The sequence below is a fragment of the Ctenopharyngodon idella genome, chromosome 11 (assembly GCF_019924925.1).
Source record: "Ctenopharyngodon idella isolate HZGC_01 chromosome 11, HZGC01, whole genome shotgun sequence".
NCBI lineage: Eukaryota > Metazoa > Chordata > Actinopteri > Cypriniformes > Xenocyprididae > Ctenopharyngodon > Ctenopharyngodon idella.
Genome location: NC_067230.1, coordinates 17411593 through 17431828, shown reverse-complemented (window position 1 = coordinate 17431828; position 20236 = coordinate 17411593). Strand labels below are relative to the sequence as shown.

At 37.2% G+C, this 20236-nt stretch overlaps 2 protein-coding genes across 7 annotated transcripts in view; one reads left to right on the top strand and one right to left on the bottom strand.

Moving 5' to 3' along the window:
* The window catches only part of LOC127522858 (nidogen-1-like), a 25050-nt gene extending 11963 nt beyond the window's left edge, over positions 1 to 13087 (bottom strand). The window contains exons 1-9 of one of the 4 annotated variants that reach the window (XM_051913182.1): positions 12888 to 13087; positions 10577 to 10748; positions 6011 to 6310; positions 5575 to 5807; positions 5123 to 5436; positions 4909 to 5049; positions 4314 to 4565; positions 2318 to 2518; positions 1851 to 2084 (exon numbers count right to left, since the gene is read on the bottom strand). In XM_051913182.1, coding sequence (XP_051769142.1) covers positions 1851 to 2084; positions 2318 to 2518; positions 4314 to 4565; positions 4909 to 5049; positions 5123 to 5436; positions 5575 to 5807; positions 6011 to 6286 — 1651 coding nt within the window. In that variant the 5' untranslated portion in view covers positions 6287 to 6310; positions 10577 to 10748; positions 12888 to 13087. Of the gene's footprint in view, positions 1 to 1850; positions 2085 to 2317; positions 2519 to 4313; positions 4566 to 4908; positions 5050 to 5122; positions 5437 to 5574; positions 5808 to 6010; positions 6311 to 10576; positions 10798 to 12887 lie in introns of those variants that run through there. The other 3 variants (XM_051913183.1, XM_051913184.1, XM_051913181.1) reach the window with 3 other exon arrangements.
* On the top strand, positions 10813 to 20236 carry gpr137bb (G protein-coupled receptor 137Bb). Of its 3 annotated transcripts, XR_007932740.1 has the most exons (9): positions 10842 to 10935; positions 13011 to 13457; positions 15090 to 15139; positions 15213 to 15435; positions 16357 to 16506; positions 16581 to 16709; positions 16780 to 16901; positions 18172 to 19150; positions 19183 to 20236. XR_007932740.1 is itself a non-coding variant. In XM_051913223.1 (8 exons), exons 2-8 carry the CDS (start codon positions 13095 to 13097, stop codon positions 18263 to 18265), a joined length of 1131 nt encoding a protein of 376 aa, XP_051769183.1. In that variant the 5' UTR covers positions 10813 to 10935; positions 12961 to 13094; the 3' UTR covers positions 18266 to 20236. The 3 variants fall into 3 exon arrangements, 2 of the variants coding, with proteins under 2 accessions (XP_051769183.1, XP_051769182.1); XM_051913223.1 differs by having other exon boundaries at positions 10813 to 10935; positions 12961 to 13457; positions 18172 to 20236; XM_051913222.1 differs by having other exon boundaries at positions 18172 to 20236.

Below are 20236 nucleotides of genomic sequence, written 5' to 3'. Positions count from 1 at the left end.
TTTGAGTTAGTGTTGAGTTAACCCAGTGTTGAGTTCACCGAGTCCCGAGTTAGTGTTGAGTTAACCGAGTCCTGAGTTAGTGTTGAGTTAACCGAGTCCTGAGTTAGTGTTGAGTTAACCCAGTGTTGAGTTAACCCAGTGTTGAGTTAACCGAGTCCCGAGTTAGTGTTGAGTTAACCGAGTCCTGAGTTAGTGTTGAGTTAACCGAGTCCTGAGTTAGTGTTGAGTTAACCCAGTGTTGAGTTAACCCAGTGTTGAGTTAGTGTTGAGTTAACCCAGTGTTGAGTTAACCGAGTCCCGAGTTAGTGTTGAGTTAACCCAGTGTTGAGTTAACCCAGTTTTGAGTTAGTGTTGAGTTAACCCAGTGTTGAGTTAACCGAGTCCTGAGTTAGTGTTGAGTTAACCCAGTGTTGAGTTAGTGTTGAGTTAACCCAGTTTTGAGTTAGTGTTGAGTTAACCCAGTGTTGAGTTAACCGAGTCCTGAGTTAGTGTTGAGTTAACCGAGTCCTGAGTTAGTGTTGAGTTAACCCAGTTTTGAGTTAGTGTTGAGTTAACCCAGTGTTGAGTTAACCGAGTCCTGAGTTAGTGTTGAGTTAACCGAGTCCTGAGTTAGTGTTGAGTTAACTGAGTCCCGAGTTAGTGTTGAGTTAACCCAGTGTTGAGTTAGTGTTGAGTTAACCCAGTGTTGAGTTAGTGTTGGGTTAACCTAGCGTTGAGTTAGAGTTTAGTTAACCCAGTGCTGATTTAATGTTGAGTTAACCCAGTGTTGAGTTAGTGTTGAGTCAGTGTTGATTTAAACCAGTTTTGAGTTAGTGTTGAGTTAGCCTTGAGTTAACCCAGTGTTGAGTTAGTGTTGATTTAACCCAGTGTTGAGTTAGTGTTGAGTTAACCCAGTGTTGAGTTAATATTGAGTTAACCCAGTGTTGAGTTAATGTTGAATTAACCCAGTGTTGAGTTAGTGTTGAGTTAACCCAGTGTTGATTTAACCCAGTGTTGAGTTAACCCAGTGTTGAGTTAGTGTTGAGTTAACCCAGTGTTGAGTTAATGTTGAGTTAACCCAGTGTTGAGTTAGTGTTGAGTTAACCCAGTGTTAAGTTAGTGTTGAGTTAGTGTTGAGTTAACCCAGTGTTGAGTTAATGTTGAGTTAACCCAGTGTTGAGTTAGTGTTGAGTTAACCCAGTGTTAACCCAGTGTTGAGTTAGTGTTTAGTTAACCCAGTGTTGATTTAACCCAGTGTTGAGTTAATGTTGAGTTAACCCAGTGTTGAGTTAGTGTTGAGTTAACCCAGTGTTAAGTTAACCCAGTGTTAAGTTAACCCTGTGTTGAGTTAGTGTTGAGTCAGTGTTGATTTAACCCAGTGTTAAGTTAGTGTTGAGTTAGTGTTGAGTTAACCCAGTGTTGAGTTAATGTTGAGTTAACCCAGTGTTGAGTTAGTGTTGAGTTAACCCAGTGTTGAGTTAGTGTTGAGTTAACCCAGTGTTAACCCAGTGTTGAGTTAGTGTTTAGTTAACCCAGTGTTGATTTAACCCAGTGTTGAGTTAATGTTTAGTTAACCCAGTGTTGAGTAAATGTTGAGTCAGTGTTAATTTAACCCAGTATTGAGTTAGTGTTGATTTAACCCAGTGTTGAGTTAATGTTGAGTTAACCTAGTGTTGAGTTAGTGTTTATTTAACCCAGTGTTGAGTTAGTGTTTAGTTAACCCAGTGTTGAGTTAATGTTGAGTTAACCCAGTATTGAGTTAACCCAGTGTTGAGTTAGTGTTAAGTAACCCAGTGTTGAGTTGTTTTAGCACTAGGCTGTGAATGTTCACGTTTGCTTTAATTCTATCTTGAGAGTGTAAGTTTCCTCACTGTGGACGGAGCCGATCTTGTTACTCATGGCGAAGCGGATCAGCTGGTTGCCGGAGTCGTACATGACGAAGATCTGGTCGACGCTGAGCTGTTGGCTGTCTGGCACTGAGCTCATGAGCTCCTCGTGTGGGCAGCTCTGGAAGCGGATGCTCTGCGTCCACAGGTAGCTGTGTGTGCGGACGCTGCCGTCAGGCATGTTAACGGCGTAGTCCCGCCGCGAGGACGACGTGATCACTGCAGAAGATCCAAGAGAAACAGCCCTTCACCATTATTATAAAATAACTTAAATCTTGTGTTAATTATTCCACTTATTCCAATAATCCTATAAAGGAAATACAGGCACTTCATTCACAAGCATCTACTGTAGAAACCTTTGATCGACAGAGTTTGTTACTTCTTAAAAACGATTTTGATTGATCAATTATGAGCTTGAAATGATGATGTTTCTGACTGCGAACGGCACTCACGGTTGCTGGAATACTGGTAAATCTCGTTGTATGGCTCAATCTGGACCGTGGCTTCGCGCGGCACCTCCGGGATCCTGCCATCCAGATGTGTGCTGACCACCAGGTGATCGTGCTCATCGATGCCACCAAACTCCTGTTTGATGGTCAGCCTCTCGTTGCCGGGCTGGAAGACCACCTCGGCCTGGCGCGTGAAAACCCCTCCTGTGGACACGGAGACAAGGAGACTGATGAAGGACCCTCGACCCTGAGCATGTGTTTCCACTTCAGAGAAAGCAGCTGCAACTCAATCTCACAGGAAAGACTTGTGAACTTAATATCACACTGAGAGATGAGAAGAATGAGAAGCAGGTGACTTCATGAGGCACAATATTTCATCGATTCACAGTGAATAATCATAATAATAATGTTGCTAAATAATTTCAGTATTAAAGAATTAGTCCACTTTCAAATAAAAATAGGGAAGGCGTAGGACATTTAGCATAAGCTTTTTGAAGAATACGGAATCGTGTTCTGGTGGAAGGCACTTGTGATGCGATCAATTGTGCCTATAAAGCATATACATTTTGAATTTTTTTAGAAAATGACAGATCGTTTCGCTAGATAAGACCCTTATTCCTCATCTGGTATCGTTTAAAGCCCTTTGAAGCTGCACTGAAACTGTAATTCAACCGCCTGGAGGCCATTGAAGTCCACAATAAGGAGAATAATCCTGGAATGTTTTCATCAAAAACCTTAATTTCTTTTCGACTGAGGAAAGAAGGACATGGACATCTTGGATGACATGGGGGTGAGTAAATTATCAGGAAATTTTTATTTGAAAGTGAACTAATCCTTTAAGGCCCGTTCACTCAGAAGACTATAACTATAAAGATTTAATAATCATTATAATTCTTTAAGAATAGCAGAATTATTTGTTCCAGCTGATGAACGATAAAAACATTGACAGCCAATCAGAATCCATCCTGCTTTCAGAGTTCGAACATTTAAAGCGACAGATGACGAAAATGCAGCACTTATAACAAACAAAAGAATATTGTGCGCTGGTGTGGATGCTGTTATAGTCATTGTTATAATCATAGTTATATTTATTATCATACTTCTCATTATAGTTATATTTATCATTATACAGTAGCTATAATAATAATAGTTTTCGTTACAGTTATATTCACTGTTATGGTTATACAGTTATATTTATCATTATAGTTAACGTTATATTTATAATTATCATTATAGTTAACATTCTAGTTATTGTTATCATTATTGTTATCGTTATCATTACAGTTATCATTATAGTTATATTTATCATAATAGTTATTGTTATATTTATCATTATAGTTATATTTATCAATATAATTATCGTTATAGTTAACAATGTAGTTATCGTTTTAGATATTGTTATCATAATAGTTATCAATATTGTTATATTTATCATTATAGTTATCGTTATAATGAACGTTATTGTTATCATTATAGGTTTCATTATATTTATCTTTAAAGTTATCGTTATAGTTATCATTATAGTTATATTTATTGGCAGTTATCATTATGATTATCAGTTATAGTTATCATTAGAGTTATCTTTAAAGTTTTCGTTATAGTTATATTTATTGTCATAGTTATCATTATGATTATCGGTATAGTTATCAATTGAGTTATCTTTAAAGTTATCGTTATAGTGATCATTAAAGTTATATTTATCGCTATAGTTATCATTATAGTTATAGTTATCGTTATATTTATTATTCAATTAATGTTGTGTTTTGAGAGGTAAAGCAGTAGCTGGAAGCAGAAATCACAATTTATGTTACAGTTAATATTATTAACTTAATATCAATTATAATAACAATAACTTATTCATATTAATAACAATAATAATATTAATAGTATTAACCTTTTAGTACTTAATAGTTGTTTTTTTTGGTCAGGTAAAAAGGTAGCCGTATAAACATGTCAAGCCAAAAAACAGACCCAGTTATTATGCCGGAGCTGGTTTTACCGATGAGGCTGAAGCCGTTGTGATAGTTGGGCTGCTCCAGTGCGAACGCCCATCCGATGGCCTCTCCGAGAGCAGGCAGCGGCTGTAAGGAGGGTCCGATGCTGGCCGGGATGCTGCTGACAGCGATGTACGCCCGGCCGTCATTGGCCACCACATACGAGTGCAGGTCATTGTTGGAGAACTCCACAGGAGATGGAGAATTCCCAACGTACAGTCTGCCGTTCACCTTCCCGTTCATCCTCTGGGGTTTGCCTGGAGATTCGGAAAACTGCGGCATCATTCACTGCTCCAATATGACATTCAGGGATTAATGGTTGTTTAGTAAGAACAGATGTTTATATACAGTGTTGCTTGGGATCAGGGTTATCATCATTAACTACATCTAAAACCTTTAAAAAACTAGTTTGTTACTTCAAATAAATAAATATTAACCGAAATAAATTAAGTTTATTCATAATTTTATTTTATTTCAGTTAATATTTATTTTATTAACAAACTCGTTTTTTAATGTTTTTAGATGTAGTTAACGATAATCACCCTGGTTATGACGCAATAGCATGTTCCAATGTTCCAACGTTCCAACGTTCCAACCCACCTTCAGCGATGCAATCCTTGCCGTTGCCATAGTAACCTGGTTTGCAGTGACAGCAGTATCCGTCGGTGTAATCTTTGCAGTCGGCGAAAGCAGAGCACTTGTGCTTGTTGCTGGAGCACGTCTCGTAATTATAAGAAAACACTGTAAAAAAACATTAAGATATATTAATATGAAACATTAGGCTTACTCAACATAGTCAAAGCTTTTCTCTCACCGTTGACGCTGAGCTCGTCTTCATCGATGATCAGCACCTCGGGGTTCTGAGGCTGCTGCTGCGGCGGCACATAACGGTACTGAAACTCGTCAGGGGTGGACGACTCTGAGAGCGGCTCTGGGCGGCTCGTGAGCGGCTCGTACTGAGGCTCCGAGGTCTGAATGCTCGTCGGCTCAGGAGCGGGTGTGTCGACCACAGTCTCCTCCGACGTGACCTCTGTGACCTCCGTGATCTGTCCAGGCATGATGGAGGTGAACAACGGAGACGTGCCGATCTCGAAGACCCAAACGCCAGGCTGGCCTGAGTTTGTCTCCCTGGGGGGTTTGGAGAGGAGTTGCAAACATTAATATTGCACAATAAAGATGCACCTTCTGATGGGGTCGTGCACAGCAGAGAAAAACAATATGTATGCATGATTAATGAGACAGAAAACTATGTATAAACCGTCATACAGTGCGAGAGCGCTGACCGAATCCTCGCTGTCTTCAGTGATGCGGTAGTAAGATCCTTGAGTTTTCGACCAGCCGAACCAGCCCGGGACAATGCCTTCACTGAACCCAACCTCTACGTGCACGTCTACATCATCTATGAGCGTGGAACCGAACTGCATCTTCTCCTCTGGATACAGCAGGATGGCGTAGGACGCCGAATCCATGTTTGCTACAACTAGCTGGAAAGTATTTCTCTGTTTGCATTTCAGGAAGGAAAAACAAAGTTAATTATTTGTCATGCAAAACATCAATTATGTCCATGTAGCATATGTTGTGTTCTGAGCCGAATAACGGCACTGTTGTCTTCTGCTTTACAGCTTAAATTATTTTCCATTTGGTCTGCTGACTTCTTAACCAACTTTTGGAACTGCAAAACATTCAGATTTCAGAGACGTACTGCAAACTCAAATCCTTCTCCTTGGTCACTTCCTTGACCCAGCACATTCTCCCAGGTGACGATGACGGCGTGAGTGGGTTCGATCCCCTCGTCAGTAGGAAACGCTTGCCTAATGTGATCTGCAGCTCTCTGGAGCACATCAGGACTTTTATCCTGGCGGAAATAGACATAACCGGCACCGTCGGTAGTATCCAGATCTCCTAGGAACGCTGCAATCATGCCAAAACTGGCCGGCATCTTCCCCAGGTACTCGGACTCGTCGCTGGGTTCAGCCATAGATATGAAGCCATTGGTGCTGACCTGCAGAGAGTCCAGAACATGTCATGAAACAGTAGGGCGAAACCAGTTTGGAAACTGTACGTTTTTATCTGACATGTACAGGTAAATCAATGAGTTTTGAAGTAAACAACACCCTGAGTGCTTTAATATTCTGATTCAAGATTAACTGGCCAGTTTATGATCCTGACAAACAAACCTTTGTTATTTTTTACTGAATGCACAGGATGACTATTAGTATTGATCATATCTAATGTTAGGGATCCGAACAAACCCCTAACCTGATGTTTTACACGTTTGTGCGTAACTTTAAAGGAATAATACCTCATATCATGTGGCTTGTTGAGGAGAGGTGAAAAGGTAAAAAATCTTATAGACATGCACATCTAGTGAGCAGAATACAAAAACACACAAAAATATATACTGAAAAATTGAACCTAAAGGGGGGCAAGTACAACGAAAAACAAAAGCGGGCCCAAAATTGATCCCTGAGGTACACCACAAGTTAATACGAAGGAAAATTCTCAACCTCCACCGAAAATGTTCTATCAGATAGATAAGATAAAAGTACTTAAGGCACAAAAATGTTCATGATTACAGTTTCCATCAATAAAGGGATTAATAAAGTATAAAACAAGCCATACTGATAAACAATTGTAAAAAATAATGTTTTTTTTTGTATGTTGCAATTTTAATAGCAAGCATAAACTTTATTATTTATACGAGTAAGAATCAATGGCTCGTGATTGTAATATAAGTTGTTCTTGCAGTAAATCCCAGTCTAAATCACTATCTGTTCTAAAAATGACAAAAACAGCACATGATTAGATGTTTTCCTGCAGGAACAGACACAACATCTTATCTGACGCCTCATAAACCCAGCAGTGATGTTTTCTGTGATCTGTGGCCTCTTTCAGTCGAGTGCGTCACACTTGAAAGGCTGTTGTGCCACTTAAAGTCTGTGCTTGTGTGTGTAAAAGCTTTTCTTTAACAAGTTTCTTAAAGTGAAACTGCAGGGGAGCTGCACAACCTGTGAGAAGTAGAGGTCCAATTTCTTACTGCTTCCATCGGGCTAAAATCTGAGAGATCCAACAATAATTTAACACACAGAAAACCAAATAAAAAAGTTCTGTTACAAAATCCTCAGGATCTTGAACCTCAAAGAATGCCAAAAGTACAAAGAAAACCCTGATAACCCTGCTTTTGAGCTGAAGCGCTGCATGCATGAGTGATTTAAGCAGTTGGATGGATCTAAAGAAACGCAAACCGCAGGGATTTAGTGGAGAAACGGCAACAGAACCTAATGGAGAAGCGCAGCTGAAACAAACATTTAAAGCATTAGATACTTTTCTTGGCTCATTTGCAGTTTTGTGAAGTGATCCGATGTGTTTCCTGGGGTCAAAATAATTCACACAAGTCTCAAATTACACAAGTTTCCCCTCGAAACACCTGCTATTATTTAGTGATGTTTCAAGCATAAGCCAAACATCACTGTTTCTACAGCTCATAGCTGTGATTACTGATTTAAACACACATCTAAGTGCTCAACCAGAAGGCTAAACTTACAAGATGACTGAAAATAAATGAAACAAGCATTAAAATAATCAACTACAGTTTTCCTTCTTTGAAGAACCGGCATTCACATGAGGAAGCCTTTTCAACACTGATAATAATCATAAATGTTTCTTGAGCATCAAATCATCATATTAGAATGATTTCTGAAGGATCATGTGACACTGAAGACTGGAGTAATGATGCTGAAAATTCAGCTTTGATCACAGGAATAAATTACACTTTACTATATATTCACATAGAAAACAGCTGATTTACATTAGAATAATATTTCAGAATTTTTACTGTATTTTTGATCAAATAAATGCAGCCTTGCTGAGCAGAAGAGACTCTTTCAAAAACAAATCTTTCCGACCCCAAACTTTTGAACGCTAGTGTAAATCCTTATCCAGTAAATCACAAATGACTGTAAAAGCTGCGCGAATTAAAAAGTCCAGGATCCCTGGAAGAACTTTCAGCACTTAAAACATCTTCAGTCATGAAATTGAATCAATTAACAGAAACCAGAAGTCTTGTCTCTTTAAATATTGTTGTGGATAATAAGTCAAATCAAGATCCGCTTCTAAACTTCTCGTCCCGCACCGCTACAGAAATGAGAACTCTTGGCTTTATGGAAGATGGACTGCACAGAATGAGAGTTGTGCCGCAGATCTAATCGCTGACCCACTGACTGACCCCCATCGGCCTGTGCAGCTGCTTCACAGCGGGAGGATCGGTACACATCGCCTCAGGAGATCTCAAAGAACCCGGAGGAGCTCCAAACACAACCTCCACCTGGACAACAGGCTGCGGGAAACAAGAAACAGATTGGGCCTGATGCAGTGGTCGAATTCCTGCGAGGAATTCCAAAGAGAGAAAGGAAATTAACCCTATCATGTTAGATATTACTAAGATCTCTAAATGATCAGCATGATCTGATAAACCTCTCCTAAAGTTCTTCTGATCGATAGTTTAGACTGTTTTATCAAGTAAAAGTCTTTTAGTATAATTGTACAAACTTCAGCTCGTGTCTTTCAGCTCTGATTTTATCAAGTAAACGTAAGAATAACTTTGATATTGTTAGTAATATTTCAGCTGGACTGAAGCAGGTTTATCCAGAAAAATCATGAGTATCAAATATGATCATCAGGTTTATTTGTTCATCTCTCAATCATCATTGTATCGCATTATATTATATGTTTTAAAACTACATAAAACTAAGCATTTAAATATCATCTTACTAAGACATATTATTGGCAGATATTGATATTTATATGCATTTTATCAGAATTTCATCTTATTTTCTGGCCATATAAATATCATATTTTTGAGTGTGTGAAAAATATTCACACTATATTCTCATTATTTCAGACTATATGAGCCATAAAAGCGTGATGCATGTAATATGATACTCAACATAAACGCCCAACAGAAGACTTTTTAACTGAAAAATGAAACTCCAATCACAAACTGACCAATGTAAACTCACAGCACAGGCCTAATCCTGAACTTAAATTAACTCCTGCTGTTTTCATTGTGTTTAAAGCAGGTAACACGGCAACCTTTGTTGGAGACGCTCCATCTGGAATGTAAATGCTGCTGGAAATGAATGGAGCACAGCAGGACAGGAGGAAGTCTCCTCAGATCTACACTCAGGAGCCTCGGGCAAAACTTCATCAAGGGTTAAAGCCCACAAAGACATCATGGAACCACACAATGGCACTTCTGTCTACTGAACGGTTGACAAAAGAACTTCTTGACTTCTGTCTGTAAGAGCTAGTGTTTTCTGGAGCTAATTAAGTCGTTCTTGAGTCCGTTTGCAACAACAGGAACGATGTTCCCACTCCAAACACAGGAAGGGATTCATTCGCTGATATCAGCGGACGGGCCGTATGGGATATATCACTCTTACAGGCAGTTGTGAGATATCACAGACAGTTAGTATATGAAGACCAACTGCTTTGGCAGATTTGAGGCTTTCCTGGACACTTAATACACTTCCTGAGCTGGGAAACATCTTAACAAACACACTGTCCATTGGTTTGAATGATAATTGTCTCCTGCAGTCTGGTTAGATGACTATAAACAATGAAACTGTTAAAATCAACCAAACTTCTGGAGGTTCATGAGGTTCAACAGATGAAAGTACAGGCGGAGATTGAATTTAGTTAAACACTCTGTGATCACAGAACCTAAACATGCATGACTAATGAGCACATTACAGAGAAATCACTGCAGGACAGACACCTAGAGTAAATATTTACTTCTCCCTCCACTCCTTTCTTCCCATGGGGGGTTTACTGTAGATACACACAGCTTTGAGACCAAGAGAGAGAGAGAATATGCTGGTTTTGTAGATGAGAACAAATTTGCAGATCAATAGATGATGTGAAAACACTTCGATTTCTGCTCCTTTTATCAGTAAGAGTGAAGGTGTTTTTGCAAATCAGCATCAAACCGGTTTCAAATCGATTCCCATAGAAATGACTCGTTTCCTCTTGTGGACAATTTGTACGATTTCACTTCATTCATTCAAATAATGAACGTGTTTCAAACTTTATAAAATAAAAAAAAAGTAACAATTATTTAATTTTTTTCTGTTATTTAAATTAATTTATTAATTATCCTTGAGAATGTTAGAGGGGAAAACACGTTATAATTATTAATATTATTTCTTAGTGTATTAACATTAAAATGTAAATAAAAATAACGAGCAACAGCAAAAGATGCGTCACTTACGTAAACTTTATCGAACTTTCCTTTGAAGAAGAAGAGCGTCTGCTCCAGCTCGAGCTCTTTAACCGAATCAGTTGAGGATTCCAAAATCCGGTCGCCGAATTGTATCCCATAATCGAAGAGCTGCTCCCGGGTCAGACACTGGACCGACACCAGCAGAGCCAGAAGCCCAACACTGTACACAAGAACCATTATAAACTCTAGGAACTCCGTTTATTGTCCATGTAACGGGTCGGGAGTGCCGGTGATGAACTCCAGAGGTGCGGAGAGGAGTTCATATGGAGGGCGGGTTCATGGAGGAGGTGGAGGAATCATTTACATTACTGGGAGATTTGACCCCCCCTGAGGACGGCAAACAAAAGGTAAGGTGGGGGTGCTCTTAAGTACCCACACTAAAGTCATTTAATTCTTCACATAATGTCCTCAGAAAATGTACAAGTGTGTCAGAGCACGTATTTAACCATAGCAACAGCAATCGGTTACGAAAATCGAAGGCTGTGTATAGGAACGCCAGGCGACCAGAAATAGCCTACTGTTGTTAAAATACGTACTTTATTTAATCGAGTAACCATAATAAAGGGGTTTAATTCGACATATAAGGGACATTTTCTACGTTTTTCATTTGGCGCGAAAGTAGCGGTCGTCTGAGGGGTAACCATAGCAACAGCGCGCTGCCTGAGGGAGCGATTTTGTTACGAAAATCGGACATTAATACGTCATTTATCACTTTATGAATTTATATTTCACAACTACATAACAAATAAATGCAAGTGTTCTGTCTAAATGTCTAACAGTTGATTAATCGAAGACTGGAATGCAATGCGAAAAAAAAAAAACTTTTTAAATTATAAAATACTATAGTGTTTTTGAACCACATTATAGTAAATTGTAGTATTTACAACACTTTGTTAATGAATGCTACAGTAAACTGTAGTGTATTGTAGTATAATATACCATGTTGTTGTAGAAAACTTATAGTATTGGGTAAACTAATTTGTTTATATTACTATAGTTGTTATATTACACAGCAACTATAGAATTACCACAACAAATTAATTAAAGTACTTTACTATAGTATGGTTCAAAAACGCTATAGTATTTACTATAAATTACTATAGTATTTTTTCATGTGGGAGGCTACTCCGCCATAATATTTGTGTTGGAGTTCACTGCTTTTCTAAACCATTTTTTGTAAAAACACAAAAGCTCTGTCCACCCCACCCCTGTCCAGATGTGAACCGCCTCAGCCTGGAGCCTGTGGGAGTCAGTGCACTTCTGAGGGCACTTAGAGTGACACAAGATCAATCCTCACTTCACAACCTGAAATTATTAAATAACTATTCTCAGTTTCTGAGCCTTTCCCACAGTCAGACCATTATTTCATCTTAAATTTACCTTCAGAATGAATCCAGCTAACAGGGAACATTCTCAGAACGTTGTGTCAGGGTTCTCTCAAAGTTACGAACAAGCGTTCTTCCCGTAACGTTGATAGAACGTTCATACAAAGTTGTCTGGTCTTTAATAATGTTGTCAAAACGTTAGTACAAAAAACATTTAATATTTATACATCGTTCATGGAGCGTTTTAGTTGTACGTTCATCTAACGTTTTTTAAACGTTGGTACTTGTTTCAGAATGTTCAGAGAACATTCAAGTAACGTTCCCATAATGTTTGAAGAATTATAAAATGAAATGTTCCCTTAACGTTCACATAACCTAGAAAAAAACGTTTTTAAAACATTTAAGAAACATTCAGAAATAATGTTCTTATAACTTAATGGGAACGTTAGCCAAACATTCTTAGCACATATTTGTGTTAGCTGGATCTCACTACACATCTGCAGAAAAGTATAGGAATGTCCTGTTTAGTCACAACAACTAGTGTTCAACAGCTTTTAGCAGCCATAACTGCTCTAACCTTTGACCTTTACCAGGAGTTATTGATCTGATCACACATCATAACTTCTGTTCTTCAGCTTCTCTGAAGGTTTGTAGTCACATTGTGTTTAATTATCGCCCTCTGCTGGTGACGTGTGACATTACTGAACCAATCACATTATTACACAATCATGCAGCATCACTGTGAGAGAAAACAAAAGAATGGGCAATATTTCTCCACAAAACAAGTAAAAATTAAATTATATTTTGTTTTGATTTTAGGACAATTAAGATGTATATTTTTTCCCCTCAAGAATTAAATGAAGAATTTGCTTAATTGTCATGAAATTGTCACAATGCAAATCTTAATGGTCCTATAATTATTTTTGTATTTTTTTTTTGTATTAACAAATCATTTAAATAAACGTGTCATTTACATCCTTTTCCTAATAAGAGATGAACCTGAGGAAGGAAATGAATTCCACCCCTCTCTCTCTCCTCACACCACAGAGCCAATCAGATTCCCCGCATCCCGGTCACATGCTCCGTCTCTTCTGCAGGCTCTCCTCACGACTGCAGCCGCTGATTCCCCGAGGCTGGATGGAGACAGAAGGACGGAGCCGCTGACAGCAGGATCATCCGCGATGGAGCGTCAGCAGGGAGCGAACGCCTCTCTGTCTCCTCCGACTCTCAGCCCCGCCATCCCTCCCTACGTCAAGCTGGGCCTGACGCTCGCCTACACCGTCTTCTACTCCGTCCTGTTCGCCTTCATCTACGCTCAGCTGTGGCTGGTGCTGCGCTACCGGCACAAGCGCTTCAGCTACCAGACGGCGTTCCTGTTCCTGTGTCTGCTGTGGGCGGCTCTGCGCGCGCTGCTCTTCTCCTTCTACTTCAGGGACTGCGTGACGGCCAACGCGCTCGGACCCTTCTGCTTCTGGCTGCTCTACTGCTTCCCCGTCTGCCTGCAGTTCTTCACGCTCAGCCTGATGAACCTGTACTGCGCTCAGGTCAGGTCCAGACGCCACACTCCACATCACACGCTTCAGAGACGAACACCTGATCCTCATCAGCTTCATTTCTGGAGCTAGAGATACTGATGTGATTCACTGGTTTCTATACGAGTAGAGTTATAATAAACATTACAAAATATGCAAGAGAAAAATCCTGAATTAAATATGCTTTAATATATATTAATATATAATATACTTCAATATATAATAATAATACATCTTTTAAAATATATAATAATATATTTTATTGCAGCCAAAAGGTTAAAGGAAAAACGAATTAATAAAATCATAAAAAAATGTAAAAACTTTATGTAAAATTATTTAATCAATGTTAAAAATTTAAAAATAAAAACAATCAAAATAAAACACTAAAAAATAAATCATAAAAATATAAAATGAACACATAAATAATTTTTAAATAATAATAAAAAAATCACTAAAATTAATTAAATCATAAAGTAAAATGTAAATAATTTTAAATAAAAAACAAAAAATTAAATCATAAAAACGTAAAATAAAACTACATAATTAAAAAAACTTAATTAAATTAAAAATTAATAAATACGTAAAGTAAAACTACATCATTTTTAAAATAAAAACAATCAAAATAAAACACTAAGATTAAATTAAATCATAACTAAAATAAAACTACATAAATATTTTTTTAAATAAAAACAATCAAAATTGAATTGGATTGAAAATAAATAAATTAAATCATAATGTATAATGTAAATATTTTTTAATTAAAACAATCAAAATAAAAAACTAAAAATGAATTAAATCATAATGTAAAATGTAAATAATTTTTAGACAAAAACAAACGAAATGTAAAATGTGAATACTATTATGCAATCTAAAATAATTTAAAGGAATCTTCTGAGATTTTCAGTCATCTAGAGCTCTAGTCCCACTGCTGTTTCACACGTGATTGACAGCTGATGTGATGCAGTGTTCTCTCAATCATCATGTGATCCTGTCCTCTAGTAAGACGTTATTTCTATAAAATACGAGTCGTAATGAACATTATATGATATTGAACTGAAATCTACTGTACTCATGTGGAGCAGGAGCTGCACGTGTTCCTGCATGTGTGACCTACATGAGACTGAACCTGCGTCATGTGACGACGATGATGATGATGATGACGGAGCAGCAGACGCTGAAGATGCTGCTGAATCTGTTCAGAGCAGAATTAAAGCGGACAGACGTCAGAGATCAGAAACCTGATTAATGATGATTCATACGAGATAATCAATGAACCTTTTCAACAAAATTTTAAATTACTAGAAAGTAATGAAATCATGAAAATGTCAAATTAAAATAAAAAGTATAAAAATAAATAACATACTAAAAAAAGACAAAATATTTTATTTGTTGACCTGCATGTCATGTGACTATTAACCAGGAATTTGCAAATGTGTTGAAATATTGCAATATTGAAACTTTTATTAATGTGATTATACGTTTTATATATATATTTATCTATTAAACATTAATAGCAATATTAAAAAAACAATAAGCTAATAAAAAATGACAAAAGCACATAATGAAAACAACTAAAATGAACATGAAAACTGAAAGTATTAAAGCGACCTGAAGCTCTGCTCATGAATCTGGCTTGTTTTGCAGGTTTTCTTCAAGGCGAAGTCGAAGTTCTCTCCTCACCTGCTGAAATATAAGTGAGTTCTTACACTGATGTTCTCGTCTGTCCTCCTCCTCCTCATCTTCATCACTGTATCTGGTCTTCTGCAGGTTTCCTCTGTATCTGCTGTTCGTCGGCGTGAGTCTGCTGTTCCTGCTGGTCAACCTGACTTGTGCGCTGCTGGTGAAGATGACCGACGCGCAGGTCAAGACCATCGTCCTAGTGCGCGTCACCATCAACGACTCGCTCTTCGTCCTCTGCGCCGTCTCGCTGGCTGTCTGCCTCTACAAGGTGGCCAAGATGTCCCTGGCCAGCATCTACCTGGAGTCCAAGGCAAGATCACAGACACCAGACAGAATCAGACTTCCTGTGGGACATTATCAGGGTTCGTTAGTCCATGAAAACATAATAACTAATGACATTATAAAAGAAAAATTAAAACAATCAAAATGAAAAAAATTAATTAAATCATAAAAAAATTAAAATAATAAAAAAGCAAAATAAAATGATTAAATAAAGATGTAAAATTAAATTTTTAAATGAAATAATTTTAAAATAAACACTTACTAAAAATTTATTAAATCTTAAAATGTAAAAATAATTTAAAAACACTTTAAAATATTAAATCATAAAGATGTAAAATTGCAAAATAATTTGTAAAATAAAATAATCAAAATAAAACACTTACTAAAAATTAATTAAGATCATAAAAATGTAAAATTAAAAAATATAAAAATAAAATACTTATTAAAATATTAATTAAAACAAATATAGTTAATTAAATCATAAAAATGTCAAATTAAAATAATTTAAAAAATAAAAATAAAACACACTAAAAATATTAAATCATAAAAAACTTAAAATTCAAATGTTCATTTTAAAATAAAAACAATAAAAAAAACATTAAATCATAAAAATGTATTTAAAATAAATATTTTTAAAATACAAATTTCTAAAAATACAAAAAAATAAACTAAAAAATAAAAATGTAAAATAAAACTACATAAATATTGTAATAATTTAAAATTAAATTAAAATTAAAACACTTAATAAAAATGTATTCAATCATAATGTAAAATTAAAATAAATAAATGATGTAAAATAAAACACGTACTAAAGCTATATGAAATGTCATGTGACCATTAGCCGACATTGATAGATCACTGAAATATTACCTTAAAATCTTAGAGGGACTTCAAGAAAAAGCGGAAATAAATGAATAATCTCATGTCATGTGTTTCCTGTGTGTCTCAGGGCACGTCGGTGTGTCAGGTGACCCTGATCGGCCTCACGGTGATCTTCCTGTACGCGTCGCGGGCCTGTTATAATCTGGTGGTTCTGGCTCTCACTGACATCCAGACCATAAACTCCTTCGACTACGACTGGTACAACGTGTCGGATCAGGTGGGTGCCGGTCGTCTGTCCCGATCACGCGTGTTCACGCAGACGTCGAGCCGCTCTTGTCTGTGCTTCTGCAGGCGGACCTGCGCTCCAGTCTGGGCGACGCCGGGTACGTGGTGTTCGGAGTGATTCTGTTCGTCTGGGAGCTGCTGCCCACGTCTCTGGTGGTGTTCTTCTTCCGGGTGCGCAGACCGGCGCAGGAGCGGGTGAGTGGAGCGACACGAGGAACACTCTTCCTCTGCGGGTCCCAGTCTAAGTGTGATCTGTTGCTTCCAGATCGGCTCTGCCATTCCCAGCCACGTCTTCTCAAACAGGCCGTACTTCTTCGACAATCCCAGACGCTACGACAGCGACGATGATTTAGCCTGGCCGTCCCACCCGGTGACCAGCTCAACCAGGTGACCCACCGACACCCTTTGACCCTGACCTTGACCCTGAGATTAAACATCAGACCATCAACACTGAACTGAAGCAGAACTGAGAAATGTTGCCTTGAAATGAACAATTTTAATTGAATAAAATGACTAAAAATTAAATAAAAAATAATTAAAGATATGGAGATATATATATATATATATATATAAATAGCAGTAATTTACCAGTTTTAACGCAGTAACGACTATAACAGCATTATTGAGAATTTCAAAATTTAAAGTTACTAAAAATGTCAATTCAAATAAATAATTATAAAATCATGATAAAAACACTTACTAAAAAAGATGAAATATTTTATTTGTTTACCTGCCTGTCATTAAAGCAACATTAGAAAAGCACATTTTTCAATCCTTAGTTACTATTTTGTTAGAATAAAATCATAAACAATTCTTTCAGGATCTTTTGAGATTTTCTTTCATTTGATTTTTAATGAACTTCTGATGATGAACACCAAACTACTAGTTTTCATAACATACAAAATTACTACATTGTTACACTAAAATCATAAAAAATTAATATGGGTCTGATTCATAAACTTTCAGACATTTTCCTTAAGTTTGATTTTTGATGAATCCAGATTTATTGTAGTAACATAATCAAATAAATCTATATATAAAAATACAAAAATTATATATATTATATAAAAAATATTTATAAAATATCATAAAAATGTGCAATTAAAATAAAAAAATAAAATAAAATCCTTATTAAAATATTAAAACAAAAATGTAACAATAATTTAAAAAATAAAATAATTAAAATAAAACACTAAAATTAAATAATAAAAATGTATAATTAAAATAATTCAAAAATCAAAATAAAACACTTACTGAAAATGAATTAAATCATAAAAATATAAAATTACATTAATTAAATAAAATGCACTAAAAGTGTATTAAATCATAAAATTGTAAAATTAAAATAATTAAAAAAATAAACAAATAAAACACGTACTAAAAATATTAAATCATAAAAAAACATAAAACTCAAATTAAGTCATTTTAAAATAAACAATAAAAAAAAACCTAATAATTAAAATCATAATAATATAAATATTTTTAAAATATAAATGACTAAAAATACAAAAAAATAAACAAAAAAATTATATATATAAAATATAAAATAATATTTATAATATAAAAAATTTATATATAATAAAATATACAGAACCATTTGAAAAGCATGATTGAGGAGCACTGGAGTGAGAGATTCACACAGTTTCTCTCTGTCCAGTTTATCGACGGACTGGAGCAGCAGCAGCTTCCTGGTCCATCTGGGAGGAGACGATCAGCGGTCGCCCTTGGCAACAGCAGCACTAAACCGTTAACGTTTCCACTGATGCTACAGCTCTGTAAATCTGAAACGCACCGCACTTTAACCCGCCGACACCACACACACACACACACACGCACGAGCCGCTGGAAGCTCAATACGTCATAGAGACGACGCATTGTAAGTGTGATTCACCATGGCAACCAACTCCAGAGCAATGTGCATCGTCATGGCAACCACGGTCAGAGTAACGAAGGCTCTAAACGAGGCTGTGTTCAGAATGCAGTACAACACACTGCGCACTAGCTCTCAGCATGTGGAGAGCACAGATAAATGCTTCCTGAAGAGCCGACACACATCCTCCACAGGCTCTGAGGCCGTTTACTCCTGGCATTAAGATGCGTTTGCTCGATCGGATCACAGGTGGACGAGGGAGACACATTCCCGTTTACACCTGGTGTTTTAATCCGTCTCTTTTGTCCTCTTTCAACCACTTCTGTCCTGATTTCTCAGAGGGGAGGGTCTATTTGCGGGTAAATGTGTGGGTTTTTTCGATCTAATGGATGAAATAAGCTCACGCAATTTACATATGAACGCGACCGGAGACGACGGAAAAACATTCGGAGAACATCAGCTTTTAATTAGTCGTAAGACCGGCTGTGAGTGTGTGTTAGAAAACAGGAACAGTGAGAGAACATTGTGCTTGGTACGTTTTCATCTTCAAACCAAACTTGGGTCTACAGCTGACAAAGATTAAATCCTGCCTGGCTAGAATGCTTTCCAAACTGTTCACGCGTTAGGTCAGTAGGTGGAGAGTAGACGGTCTTTAAACACATTCAAACACATGATCGTTTACACTATGAAAGCAATCTGGCCCAATGCGTTTTCAACTACCTCTGGAAGTGGTCGAAAGTGGACAAACTCTAAAGGTTTAGACTCAGTTTACACCTGTGTTTAGTGTCGACTTAAGAGCTCTACATGATCCCAGACGAGGAATAAGAGTCTTATCTAGAGAAACCATCGGACATTTTCTAAAACAAATAAAACATTATATACTTTTTAACCACAAATGCTCTGTGATGCTCCACGCATTACATAATCATGTTGGAAAGGTCACGTGACGTAGGCGGAAGTACTGCGGTAGGGCGAAAAACTCATTTTCTCCTCCAACTTCAAAATCGCCTGACATTGTTGTTTTACCTTTTTTTGTAAAGGCCGTTTGGTCTTTGCACGTTCGCTCACTCAGTATTTCCGCCTACGTCACGCGTGACCTCTCCAACATGATTACGTAATGCGTGGCGGTTGATGGTTGTGTGGAGTGTGAGACAGTCTTGGTCAAAATGACAACAGAACTCATTCAGATCATCAGCCAGTTGTTGATTCCCAGCAGACTGAGGTGACGATGGTGATGTGTTTGAGGTCTTTCCGCACTGAAGCAGGATCGTTGGATTACAACTGTTTTTTCAGCTTTTCAGAGCAGCTTCTCGTCTCTTTCGTCAGTGTGTGTTTGGCCCGTTTCCTCACTTCTGTAGGCATCTTCTTTGGCTTGACGAAGCTGTGAGTTTTGCAGTGAACTGTGGTTTATCGTTATATGTTAAGTAAGTCCTGACAGTAACGCACATGTCCTCACAGAAGCTGATGTAGGATGTCACAATATCAGCGGCTGCGGCTTCAAAAACACACACTGAAAACACAGTAAGAGTGTGTTAATACACACATTCTGAACACGGCCTGTGCTGCTTGACGGTGTTTATTCACACATCACACCACAACACCATCACTTTACTTTGTGATGCCGATAGATTAATTACGATCAGGCTGAATAACGTGTGTAAGGCATGAATTCATGTTACTTTATCTGTTGAAAACAGTAGAGATTGAAGCACTTAAATTGACACCGATGTCTTATGATGATAAACACTATATATTTCACTGGTCATGTGGAAAATGTGATTCTCATTTGTTGATTTGTAATAAGGATGTTTCGTCACCATCCACAAAAAATAAATTTGCTGTTGAAATAAGA